Genomic DNA, 13,303 nt, shown 5'->3' with positions numbered 1-13,303 from the left:
CGGGCCTTGTGTTTGACATGTCTGGGATAGAGAGTTGGGATTGTACCTTTTAGACGTGACTTCTTGTCCATGGCTCATCAGAATCCATTAAAAGCAACAACAGCTTCATCCACAAGCATTTCTACAAATTTCCCTTCACTTTTTAATAGAAATCTAAAGCAAGTTGTTTTTCATCAATGGGAATTACAAGCTGATACCCAGAATAATTTCTTTGTCTAGACTTAAAATTTAATGATTTTGGAAGTTATGTGACAGAAATGCTTGAACTAAAAGAATACATGTTGTTGAAATGTTGATGAAGACATGGAGAAAGGAAGTTATGTAATTTCTGTTTCATCCCTAGAACAATTGAGTTTTCAGGAGTATTTCACGTAGTGATATGAAGTATTGCTGCTGAATGTTTCTCTTTCTTCCAGGCTTCCCACCAACTTATGACGTTTGCCATTTCAATCTTCTTTCCCTTTTCGACCAGCTGGGAAAATAGTTTGAATAGCTACAGTTAGTAAATGGAAATACCAATACAATCCAAATGCCTTAAATGAATTAAGTGCAATTCCCCAAAATAAGCATGTTCATAAGTAACTGAAAAATATCTGGTACTTAACTGAATATCAACATTGCAAAATTTGGAGTCTTCTTCCTGGAATCATTATAATAACAAGAATCCTCCTGAGTCCTTGTGAACAATAAGGGACATTTTATCATACTTGGTAGACATGTAAAAAAGCTTAAAAAAAAGTTCAAATAGATACATTGATTCAAAGATAATTAAAGTAACAGTAAAATAAACAACTGAGAAGTTTTTATATTGGAATCGAGGGACAGTTTGAAAGAAATCATGGAACTTTGTTGGTAATAGCAATGAGATTATTGTATACATAAACAAAGATTTAGCATTATCCACAATGGAGGAATGGTTGGTGAAAATGATAGAACTTACTGAGATGGCCAAATTGACTTCTTTGATAATTAGACTGGATAAATTATAGAGTCATGTTGTTTTAGAATACGAAGGCAAATTTATAATCATAATTTGACTGTAAAGAAGGGTTAAAGTTACATTGTATGCTTATTTTCTATTTTTCTTCTACCTTTTTCTCTTTCTTCAACTTTGGTTTCTCTTTGATTTCTTATTTTGATTTTTTCCCCCATTATAGTAGTTTATTTCAGTTTTTATTTTCATTTTTAAAACTGCAAAAATGTACAGTGAAATAGTGATTTCGTTTGGATTCATTTTTGCTATAGAACACGTTCCATTTCCTTTGCAATATTTTTTCTGTAATTTGATGTGCAAACAATATATTTACATATTTTTGCTCATCATCACATTAGTAAGATAAATGTTGTAAACAGGAAATAAATTAAAATATGAGTGGGATATCCCATAAAAGATCAAGGATTCTTATTTTCCAATAATATCAAATACCCCTACGATGTCTCGCTATAAATCCTGTTTTCTCATAGTGAATTTCATTTCTACTTATTTGATCTTCCAATGATCCATAACAAAAACAAACAAATATACCGAAATGGCTTAAGAGGCCACAGCATTTTTTTCTTGGTAACTATGGCAAGCAATAAATCCAGATGTGTAACTCACCTAGTGATTACATATTGACAAGCCCTTCTGCTTCAAAGAAAACTACAGGTTCTCTAAAGATTGTGTTCCATATATCACACTGTAACAATGCAATTAGAAAAATTAGCGGTAAGTAATCCATGCTTTGGTTCCACTTGAGATAATTAATCTAAAAGAGTATGCATTATAAATGCACTATAAATAATATATTAATTGGATATACACTTCATCAAGAGATAAAGAGTTTGGATTTTTTTTTAATGAGTATAAATCGCTTTACTTGTACAGGATCTAAGAATAACTTTTTTTTTCTCCCAGCTGATTCTTTTCTCCAAAAAAGCTTAAGAAGATTGAGAAATTACTCTGCTTTGAGGTTAACATGGTGGGCACAAACAGAATCAGCACAAAAGGATTATGTACTGAATTTTCAGCTTAACAAGTGTTAAGGCAATGGACAATTTATTCCCCTTCTTTCTGGCAAATGATTAACCAACATAAATTAAAGAGAAATGAGGGAGAAACATAGGAGAAATTATTGCCTAATGTAGACATGCTGTGGTATTTCTGAATAATCTTTCTTCTGGAATTCATTACAACTTAAGATACCATATTTTATGCACACAAGTAACCAGATAAAGGGCCTGCAAATAGCAACATAATACTTCATCTTGTGAAGAAAAAATGAGAACTGTATAAATAATGGTCTTAAATCAGGATAATTTTTAAAACATAAGACATCAAAATATGACTAAATATTTCAGTTTATTAGATATTTTTGTATTCCTTTATAAGTGATTCTGATGAATGACATTCCTCATGCATTATTATAATTTATTTTTATATACTATATGTATTTAATCTGAGTGATGTCTGTACACTTCAGTATACAGTATTTAATTTGATGCGCGACTTTATTAAACATTTCATCTTACACAATGCAAACATAATTTTAATATTTTTGGAGACTTTTTCTTTCTTTCTTAAGTTTTACCGGTAATAGATAAAATAGTAAGTCAGCATAGTGATAAGTCCACTGAAATATTTTTATCAAAAGGTGGAATGTTAACTTTAATATTTATTTCATCATATGATCCATTCTTATATTTATTACTGACATGCAACATACAAAATTACATATAATTTTTCCATGATAACAATGTTAGGTAATAGAATATGTAAAAAAAAAAAACCTGGCATACACTGCATTCATAGATGAACCCTCATTCTATTTCATTTAGTGGATAGAGTAAGTTTCCCTATAAAGGATAGGGTAAGTTAACAGCCAAAATTTGGGCATCATCTATATATGTGTAATGCTTGGAAGCTGCAAATGATATCAAAAAGCTGAAAATGAATCTAGGTAACATGTTGGTTCTACTGTTTAAGATGGAAGGGGATTGCACAGAGAATGGAGGAGGCGGTGGTGAGACCCCTTCTCAAGAAGCCTGCTTTGGACCCGCCTGTTTTAAACAACTACCGTCCAGTCTCCAACCTTCGCTTTCTGGCGAAGGTTGTTGAGAGCGTGGTGGCGCATCAGCTCCCTCTGTTCCTGGAGGAAACTGATTATCTGGACCCGTACCAATCGGGCTTCAGGCCCGGACACAGCACGGAGACGGCATTGGTCGCGCTGGTGAATGATCTCTGGAGGGCTAGGGACAGGGGTTGCTCCTCTGTCCTGGTCCTATTAGATCTCTCAGCGGCGTTCGATACCATCGACCATGGTATCCTACTGCGGCGTCTCAGGGGGCTGGGAGTGGGAGGCACCGTTCTACGGTGGTTCTCCTCCTACCTCCAGGGCCGCTCGCAGTCGGTGTTGACAGGAGGGCAGAGATCCGCCCCGAGGTCTCTCATTTGTGGAGTTCCTCAGGGGTCGGTTCTCTCGCCTCTCCTGTTCAACATCTATATGAAGCCGCTGGGCGAGATCATTCGTGGTTTTGGGGTGGGGTATCATCAGTACGCTGATGATACCCAACTTTTTCTTTCCACCCCGAACCAACCCAGTGATGCCCTCTCCGTGATGTCCCGGTGCCTGGAGGCGGTTCGGGTCTGGATGGGGAGAAACAGGCTCCGTCTCAATCCCGCCAAGACTGAGTGGCTGTGCATATCGGCATCTCGGGTTAACCAAGTTATTCCATCCTTAATGATGGGGGGTGAGGTGTTACCCCCCGTCGATAGGGCTCGCAACTTGGGCGTCCTCCTGGATTCACGGCTCAATTTCGAAGACCATATTGGAGCCGTGACCAGGGGGGCTTTTGCTCAGGTTCGCCTGGTGCGCCAGTTGCGTCCCTATCTGGACCGAGACGCCCTACGCACAGTTACTCACGCGCTTGTGACCTCCCGTTTGGACTACTGTAACGCTCTCTACATGGGGCTGCCCTTGAAGACCACTCGGAGGCTTCAACTGGTGCAGAATGCGGCCGCGCGAGTTGTAATGGGGGTTTCCCGATACTCCCATGTAACACCTCTACTCCGTGAGCTGCATTGGCTTCCGGTTGCCCTCCGGGTGAAATTCAAGGTGCTGGTTATCACCTATAAAGCCCTACATGGCCTGGGTCCGGGATATCTGAGGGAACACCTGCTGCCGGCATCAAACGCCCTTCGCCCAGTGCGCTCCCACAGGGAGGGTCTGCTCAGAGTCCCGCCGGTAAGAGATTGCCGGCGGGTGACACCCAGGGATAGGGCCTTCTCGGTGGGAGCGCCTGCCCTCTGGAACCAGCTGCCGGTGGAGCTGAGAACTGCCCCCGACCTCCGATCATTCCGCCGGGGCCTGAAGACCTGGCTCTTCGAGCTCTCGGGCCCAGACTGAGGAGAAATTTTTAATTTGGGGTTCTTTTTAACTGACTACAGGGTCAATTTAATATTTTTAATTTGGTTCTTAATTTTTGTATTTTGGATTTTTAATTCCCTGTAAACCGCCCTGAGTCCTCAGGGAATAGGGCGGTATATAAATATAACTAAATAAATAAATAAATAAATATTATGCATGAAGATGGGAGAGTAAGAATCCTTATAAGCCCCTTTATTGCCTTGACAAAAGAAAAGATTGGCCAGTCATATGATCTTTTATTAATTTTAGCTGTCTAGAACAGGGCTGTTCAACTGGTGGTATGGGTACCACCTGTGGTACATTGGCATTTGGCAGGTGGTACGCAGCCATCCTAGAAAAGTAGCGGGGGAGGGGAACAAGCTGAACCGGCATCAGCACCACACAAGCCTGAGAGAGAGATGGCTGGAGCTGCAGGGCTGTCCGGGCTCAGCAGAAATGCCATGATCAGTGCTGCTTTCCAGCTGATCGGCGCTTCGGGGCTGTCAGGGCTCAGTGGAAGCACCAGGATCAGCACCAGGCTTCAGCTGGAGCTCGGTGCTGATTGTGGTGCTTCTGCTAAGCCCTGAAAAAGCACCAATCAGCTGGAAAGCAGCACTGATCCCAGTGCGTCTGCTGGGACCAAAAGAAGCGCCGATCAGCTGGAAAGCGATGCTGATCCTGGTGCTTCCGCTGAGCCCTGACAGTCCCGAAGAAGCGCCGATCATCAAGTTTTTCACACCTTGCTAGGCGACTGGTGGTATTCAGATATTGCCATCTCCTAAAAGTGGTACAATGGGTGAAAAGGTTGAAAAGCTCTGGTCCTGGGGAGGAAAGCAATGGCAAATCTAGACAGCACACTAAAAAGCAGAGACATTACCCTGCCAACAAAAGTGTGTATAGTCAAGGCTATGGTCTTCCCAGTTGCAATGTATGGCAGTGAAAGTTGGACCATAAGAAAGGGTGGGCGCTAAAGAATTGAGGCCTTTGAACTATGGTGCTGGAGAAGACTCCTGCAAGTCCCTTGGACTGCAAGGCGATCAAACCGGTCAGTCCTAGAGGAGATCAACCCTGACTGCTCTTTAGAAGGCCAGATCCTGAAGTTGAAACTCAAATACTTTGGCCACCTAATGAGAAGGAAGGACTAACTGGAGAAGAGGCTAATGCTGGGAAAGATTGAGTGCAAGAGAAGAAGGGGACGACAGAGAATGAGGTGGCTGGATAGAGTCACTGAAGCAGTAGGGGTGAGCTTAAATGGACTCCAGAAGATGGTATAGGACAGGAAGGCCTGGAGGAACATTGTCCATGGGGTCGCGATGGATTGGACACGACTTCGCAGCTAAAAACAACAAAGAAAGGGTAAGATTTCTGAAGTGCAACATGTATTTTAGTTAATTGTATTTTTGTCTCATCATTCTTTTCAATTTTTTAAAAAAGAACAAGGAGTTACCTTAAATAAACCTTGTATGCATTCCTAAACTGTAAATTATACTACAGGTAGTCCTCAATTTACAACTACAGTGGAGCCCAAAATTTCTAATCAAGATGGCTGTTAAGTGAGTTTTTGCCCCATTTTATAATCTTTTTTGTCAGTTTTTAAGTGAATCACTGCAGTTGTTAAGCAACACTGTTATTAAGTGAATCTGGCTTCCCTTCGTCTTTGCTGACAGAAAGTCGCAAAAGGTGATCGCACGCCACCAGGACACTGCGACCATCATAAATATGAGTCAATTGCCAAGTGTCTGAATTTTGACCGTATGACTATGGGGATGCTGCAACAGTCCTAAGTGTGAAAAATGGTAGTGTCACTTTTTTCAGTGCTGCTGTAACTTCAAATGGTCCCTAAATGAACTGTTGTAAATTGAGGATGAGAAAACAAAAATCAGTGCCGCTTCTTACCTCCTCAGCAGAAGGCAGCTGCTTCTAAAGCTGTGACAATTCCAAGCAGACAGGCTGCAGTGCTAGTTACTCCTTTTCTGGAGCCATCAGGAGTGTAGAACCCATGGCTGGCAGTGTCACTTTCTTTATAGCAATTTCAGTTTATTTGCCTTCTAATGAAGAGCTATGTTTAGTAGGCAACACAACGGCAGCAAATTCTATGAGCAACATACGTAAGGTGTAACATACGCTGGTAAAGTGTCCTATTATTTTAAAATGAATTATTAAGACTCTTATGCACGCTTAAAATGTACAGGTTTATAAGTTAAAAGGTTCTTTGTTTTGATTAGCATGTAGGGTAACGCTATCTGATTTATTGTTAAGTTTGCTTTATTAATATATTTTCAATTATGCATTTATTGTTTTAATTCTATTTTATACATCCATTCTTGGATTTAGTTAGAATACCTGTCATTGCTGGGTGTGTATGTGTGATTGTGTGTATGCATGTGTGTGTGTACACATCTACAGGTTAGTCCTCGACTTATAACCACAATTGAGCCCCAAATTTATGTTGCTAAGTGAGGCATTTGTTAAGTGAATTTTGCCCCATTTTATAAGTTTTCTTGCCACAGTTGTTAAGTAAATCTGGCTTCCCCGTAGACTTTGCTTGTTAGAAGGCTGCGAAAGGTGATCACATGATTCTGGGACACAGTGACCATCGTAAGTATGAACCAGTGTCAAGCATCCAAATTTTAATCATATGACGGTGGGGATACTGAATGGTCATAAATGTGAAAAACAGTCATAAGTCACTTTTTCATTGCCATTGTAACTTTGAATGGTCACTAAATGAACTGTTGTAAGTTGACAACTACCTGTATACACACAATAATAAACTCATGTGCCATTATACACAAAAAAAGCTAAACTCATAATCTTCGTGCTGCATACAAATAATCTCAACCAAAAAAAAAGTCTAAGTTCAGTCTCTATTTTATTGTTAAAATCGTATGATGAAAGCATAGCACAATTAATATGCTTAATAACTCTTTACAATTATACAAGCTGTACAGTTGTTTCAAGAGTATATAAATATACTCCCGGTTGTTCTTTCATCGATTTGGGAAACGCCATAAATTTACACATTCAGATGGAATAAAAATGTATTTCCTGATCTACTGATAAATTTATTCAATATAATCTACAGTGTCTGGTGTGCAGAATTATTTTGTTCCAACAGCAGAACACTTACATTGTTTAGTCTCTTTAGGAATGTATATATTTAATTGATAAGATATACAATTCTAAGATGTGGAATAAAGTGCTGTAGAATTCAATGACCTTGCAATTTCACAGAAAAGCCTTCAGTACATATACATTATAAATATCAACCTATGGGGTATTTATATTTACTTCCATGCCATGTCCACATTCTGAGGCAAAAAGTAAGCTAAAAGTCCTTTTATTTCATTTGCATTTTAAAAGTTTTTCCTTATTCTCCTTTGTAGCGAGGAGGTCTTTTCTCTTTAAAAGCAAGAAGACCTTCAATTCTGTCTTTTGTTGGGATAGTCTACAAAGAAGAAAATCTTTTTCAGTTCTTGTAAGTTAGTTACATTTACATTAACATATGTACATATTAATCTGGAATTAAGTCCTATTTCTAAGCAGGCACATATACAATTGAACAGTAAATGAGTAAAGTTCTGATCCAAAAAGTGAGGTACATGAGGTGTAAAGCAGATATTCGTAATTCCCCATTATCAAAACTGAACTATCAACTATTTTAGTTTGATATTGGGTGATGACATTATGATTTGCATATTACCAATATTTAAACAAGGAAAATAATTTTGGGGGCAGCAGGCATTTTGGAAGGCACCAAGGACGGATAATTTTAATTTCATACCTGAGCATAACATGCTTCTTCAATTGCTAAGCCTGTTAGCAGATCTACCTAAATAACAAAAGTGGAATAAATTTATAACAGTATAGAAAATATTCTGCATACCAGTTCAAAAATGAGTTCTTATCAATAATAATAATAGTTGAGTCTATACTTCAATAGAATCTCAGGTTCAAATTTCATAAGGATGTACGGAATCTGTGGCAGGTTCTAATAGCTTTCATCCTCTAGCCCTAATCTAATTGTACTTTGGTGATAGGCCACGAAATTTTATTTAGAGTTTTGTTATACTGAAAATGTGTCCCAATTATACACAAATCCAGCTAATGTTTTTGAAGTACTTTTAACAGAATGTCAACATACTATTCCAAGAATTTATATTCTAACTGCTACATGATGCACACTGCATTCCATTTTATGACTAATTTATATGAATAATAGTAAAGTCACTTGATATAATATTTTAAAATAATAAACTAAAATAAAGAACCATATAAAACATTTATGTGTACAAAACCACAAGGGATAAGTGGGCATGATGAAATGAAATATAAGAAAAATATGAGAAATCAAGTGATCCCTAACATTTTCCCACATTTTAACCGCAATTCAATCTTAGCCAAATTCTAAAACAACTAAATGCATGTAACAGGATATATTCTCCATTTACAGTTAAGGGCATTCAAAGGACCATTTGGGATTTCCATTTGACGAACTATTTCAACAAAAATTCACAAATACTTTTGCTGAATCCATACATTTACTGTGCGCTTATATGCATCTCATATTCCTTAAGAACTATGGGATATAAAACTATCTATAAATAACATACATACTCCTATAAAGCAATACATAGATCAATATCATAGTTCAGAAAACCAAATCACAAAATACATCAGAAGATAGCTTTTGGTATCCCTTTTGAACTTTTTGCATAAAGCAGAAAAAATTAATTTAGGATCTTTGGTTGTGACAATCAGGATTTTTTAAAAAATAGTCACAGTGTAGAGAAAGACAAATCTATAATTTTATTTGTAACTGCTATAAAGGAGATTAGAAGTCACTTCTTTATTTTTTTTTCTTCCTTTTCAATTTTTCTGCTAACTTTTTTCTTCTTGCACTTTAGCTTTCTCTTTTATGTTTTCCTTATTATGTTTTCTTCCTCTTAGTTTGTATTAATTTTTATTCTTGATTTTAAAACTTTTAATAACATTATGTTAAAGAAGATAGCTTTTGGTCACGCTTTGTAAAAACAGATAAAAGGATACTGTTCACTAAAGGTCTAAAGGTACTATTCTGCATTATAATTGTGCTAGAATACATGTTTTCAGAAACCTGGTGAGGATAGAAAAAAATATTGTCTTTATTCAAATAGAAATTTGCAAGTCCGATAAAAATATGTTGTGCTCAAAATAATAATTCGAAAATGAACTAAGAAATCATAGCTTAGCACACTTTCTAATCTAAAGTTAAGGAATAAATAAGCTGATTTGTAGGTTTAGTCTTTTCAAACTGAGCACTAAGTTGTGAGAGGAATCTTCATAATTTGCATTGTTCTATGTGCAATAGGAGGATAACATTCAAACTTTCCTGATTCTGTGAGGCTATGAGACTAAAAGTATAGTAGTCAAGGAAAAAGTATGGATAAGATTCAGCTTTCCAAACTGTGCTTGAGACAATACATCCAACTACTGTTTTGCAGATTTTGATCCATATATATCAAGTATGCAATTTCTGCAACTACTTTGCTCCTGAAAAGAAAAAGATTAAATAGTATGCACAAATAGATTTTCTTACTTCCATTCCTTGATTTATGGCCAATTTGGCAACTCTCATTGCTATGGGTCCCTAAAATTAAAAAGAAATGTAAGTTTCAACACAGAAAATAAAGTTTGTGATTTTAAAAAGGATTCAAATATCAACATTTCCTTTTGTCAGAAGTCAATTGTATTAATTGTTAGATTAAGAGGGAAAGAAATGCATGAAGACCATAACAGTTTTTAAGGGAAAGAATTAAGACCTAAATCTGTAACTTCATTTTGACAAGCTGACTTCAATAAACACAATATTGAATCTAACACTTCTTTTACATAGAATAGGCTTTGTACTCAAGAGCTTAAAACATATTTCATAATAGAATGAATGCTATATCAGCAATCTGGAACCAATGATAAAGGTGTTGGATTAAAAAACAGATTATGAGTCATAGTGCATCTATAGGCACATAAACTGGCTTGGTAGCTGAGTCAGTTCTTCCTCTTAGAATAACCACCTTACAGGATTGTTGTTACAGGGAAAATAGGAGAGAGGATTAAGTATACCATGAGTTATATAAAATAAGTATGTGATATAAATCTATAAAATAGATACACGTACATATATACAAAGCTGTATTTAGCAAGATCTTTTATTTATACTTCTATTTGTATTTCTATATGCGTTATAATTTTTTCCTAAGAAATATGAACAATATGATACATTTTAAAAAGAAAAACACTGCATTTTTGTAAGAATTTCTAGAATATAAAATACTGTGATTTGTTGGCCAGTTTTGTGCACCTACTAGATGTATGAGAGCTAAAAAGTTGAAAAGTAAATTTGCATTTCGAAAGTGAATACCAAATACAGCACCAAGATGAGAAAGACCTGTCTCTTTAATATAGGACAACAAATGTAGAAAAGGTTTCTTGGCTGCCAATACAGGACTGCAAGTGGTCATCTATCAATTCAAACAAATGTATAAGTAAAAAGTTTCTTTCTGGCCATCACAATGTGTCAGAAAAAGCAATGGTCTTTCCATTTCCTATGTTGGTAGGTGAAGGTGAGGATTAATTTTCATAGCCACCTAATATACCCCGGAGGAAAGGTACCAGTGATGAATGTGAATCAGATAACATCAGTTGGAGCAAACCTTTATGGCCCCCATTATCAGTGTGGACAACGCTGGGCCTTGAAAAACCAAGGATAAACTTCAGTCCCAGTGCAATGGCCAAACCAAATTAAAAGCATAAGCATCAAAAGAATAAAGCAATGTGTCAAGAACAGGAAATCAGGAGTCCACACAGTTTAAATGAATATAGGTTTATTCTATGCCAGTGATGGCGAACCTTTTAGAGACTGAGTGCCCAAACTGCAACCCAAAACCCACTTATTTATCACCGGGTGCCAGGTGGGCGTGACCCACTGAGTGGGCGTAGCTGAGGTGGTCATGGCAGATTGGATGGGTGTGGCCAAGGTGGGCATGGTCACCTCCATGTTGCTGGTGGGGAGGGATGTCTGTGGGGGTTGGGCAGGGATGGAGGAGATCCAGGGGGGTCTCTGGCAGGTGGGGCGGTATGCAGGAGGCTCGTCCTATGGGGTGAGGCAAGGCAGAGCGGGGGTGCCATTCCCATGGGGCAAGGCAAGGGCCAGGGTGGCTGCTGCCTGACACCATCGGCTCCCACATAGAGAAGCCAGCGAGCGCATGGGGGCCAACAGTATCCATCAGCAGCCACAGCCTGCTGGCTCCTCGACCGGCACACTCTGGGGCTCCACAGCCCACCACCAGCAGTTCAAAGAAGCCGCCTCTGACCTGGATGGATGGCCAACAGCTGAGGAGGTGATGCAGTGGGTCATGCCCACGAAAAGGAGAGCATGCGAGACCAGGAGGAACAGGACGGGGGGAGGGAAACAAGCCGTGCCGGGATGCATCCGGCCACATGGGGCCTCGGTGAGTTAGCGGGTTGCTTGAAGAGGGACGGTTGCCATCTCCGGGGCATGGCAAGGGTGCCCACAGAGAGAGCTCTGAATGCCTCCTCTGGCATGCATGCCATAGGTTCGCCACCACTGTTCTATGCTAATACGCTCTATAAGTATCTGAACTAACAGTCAAAGCAAATTGAGGGTAGATAAGAGTCAATGGAATTCAAGATGGGCTAGACTTAGATCTCTTGTGGGCGAGAAGGGACTTGAAACTGATGATGCATTTGACCCCTCCCTTAGGCTCAGCCTGGTCATCTCCTACACAGTGTTTCCAATGATGTTCAGAAATTGGAAAAATAAGACTATTCAGAATGAAAAAAATACCTGGATAAAGGACTATCTTGTTATATGGAAAATATGGAAGGCCCTCATCATAATACATACATACATATCTCTATCTCAACAATCTGATGTCACAATCATTAGAAAGTTGATATATAAGGGCTATAGCTATTAATTCAAAGAGTTTCAACATTAAGAGAGAGAAAACAAAGGAAATGCTGCAGACCAGAAGTGGTGGGGAATCAGATAGTAAGGACTTTCTAGGGCTTTCATGAAATGTTTCACTTGTGGGTTATGAAAAAGAAAGGAAGTGCTGAGCAATGGGGAGAAGGAAGTGAAGGCTGCAAGATATACTTTACTGAAGAGTGAGCCAAATTTTGTTATTTCATATGCAAGACAATAGGTAAAATATGGTGGCCCCAATACTGCGCAAGATTCAATTACTGCTTCTGCGTTTCCATTTAGCTCTGTAGAAAGCTGAGAAACTGAGTCACTTCCATCCTGTTTTGGAAGGACTGTCAAATCTAAGCTGTAAGATTGGTTGATTATATGCCATCAAGCTGTAAAGCAGAAGGAGTTAAGATGTGGATGGAAGGCTTAATTCTTCATAGAAGGGTTGTTCCTCCACATCTTAGAGAGGTATCAGTTCACCACAGAAGGGATCCTAGACAGCTTTTTTCCAGTGTTTATTCTTATGGATTATGGAGAAGGTAGTTGTGCAACAGGTTCAGCAGGCCCTTGTTAAAGAAGATTATCTGGATCCCTTTCAGTCAGGCTCTAGGCCTGACATGGACCAAGACCACACAGTCATGTTTTTGAATGATTTCTAGTGGAAGTAGGGCAGGGATAAGCATCTGTTCTTGCTCTTCTTGGCACCCTTCAACCATGATATCATTGTGCATGGACTGGAAGTGGAAAGCAATGCACTATGCTGGTTTGCTTGCTTTTTATGGGGCTGGTATCAGCCAATGTGGGAGAGTTCCACTCTTAATCTATATAATGTGGGGTTCTATTTAATATTGTATAACAGTACAATAGCATTGTACTGTTGTAATATTGTATAACAGTACAATATACATTGTACAATAGTACAAACATCAACAGAAACATCAAC

The 13,303-nt window shown here is 38.5% G+C and overlaps 1 protein-coding gene across 2 annotated transcripts in view; it reads right to left on the bottom strand.

The window, feature by feature from the left end:
* Positions 1-7,240: 7,240 nt before the first annotated feature.
* Positions 7,241-13,303, bottom strand: part of AUH (AU RNA binding methylglutaconyl-CoA hydratase) — a 29,086-nt gene continuing 23,023 nt past the window's right edge. For both annotated transcript variants that reach the window (XM_081319357.1, XM_081319358.1), the window contains 3 exons: positions 9,964-10,014; positions 8,170-8,217; positions 7,241-7,833 (listed from right to left, as the gene is read on the bottom strand). In XM_081319357.1, coding sequence (XP_081175483.1) covers positions 7,756-7,833; positions 8,170-8,217; positions 9,964-10,014 — 177 coding nt within the window. In that variant the 3' untranslated portion in view covers positions 7,241-7,755. The remainder of the gene's footprint in view (positions 7,834-8,169; positions 8,218-9,963; positions 10,015-13,303) is intronic.

The sequence above is a fragment of the Vipera berus genome (assembly GCF_964194415.1).
Source record: "Vipera berus genome assembly, chromosome: 2".
NCBI classification, from domain to species: domain Eukaryota; kingdom Metazoa; phylum Chordata; class Lepidosauria; order Squamata; family Viperidae; genus Vipera; species Vipera berus.
This window is presented reverse-complemented; position numbering and strand designations above follow the sequence as displayed.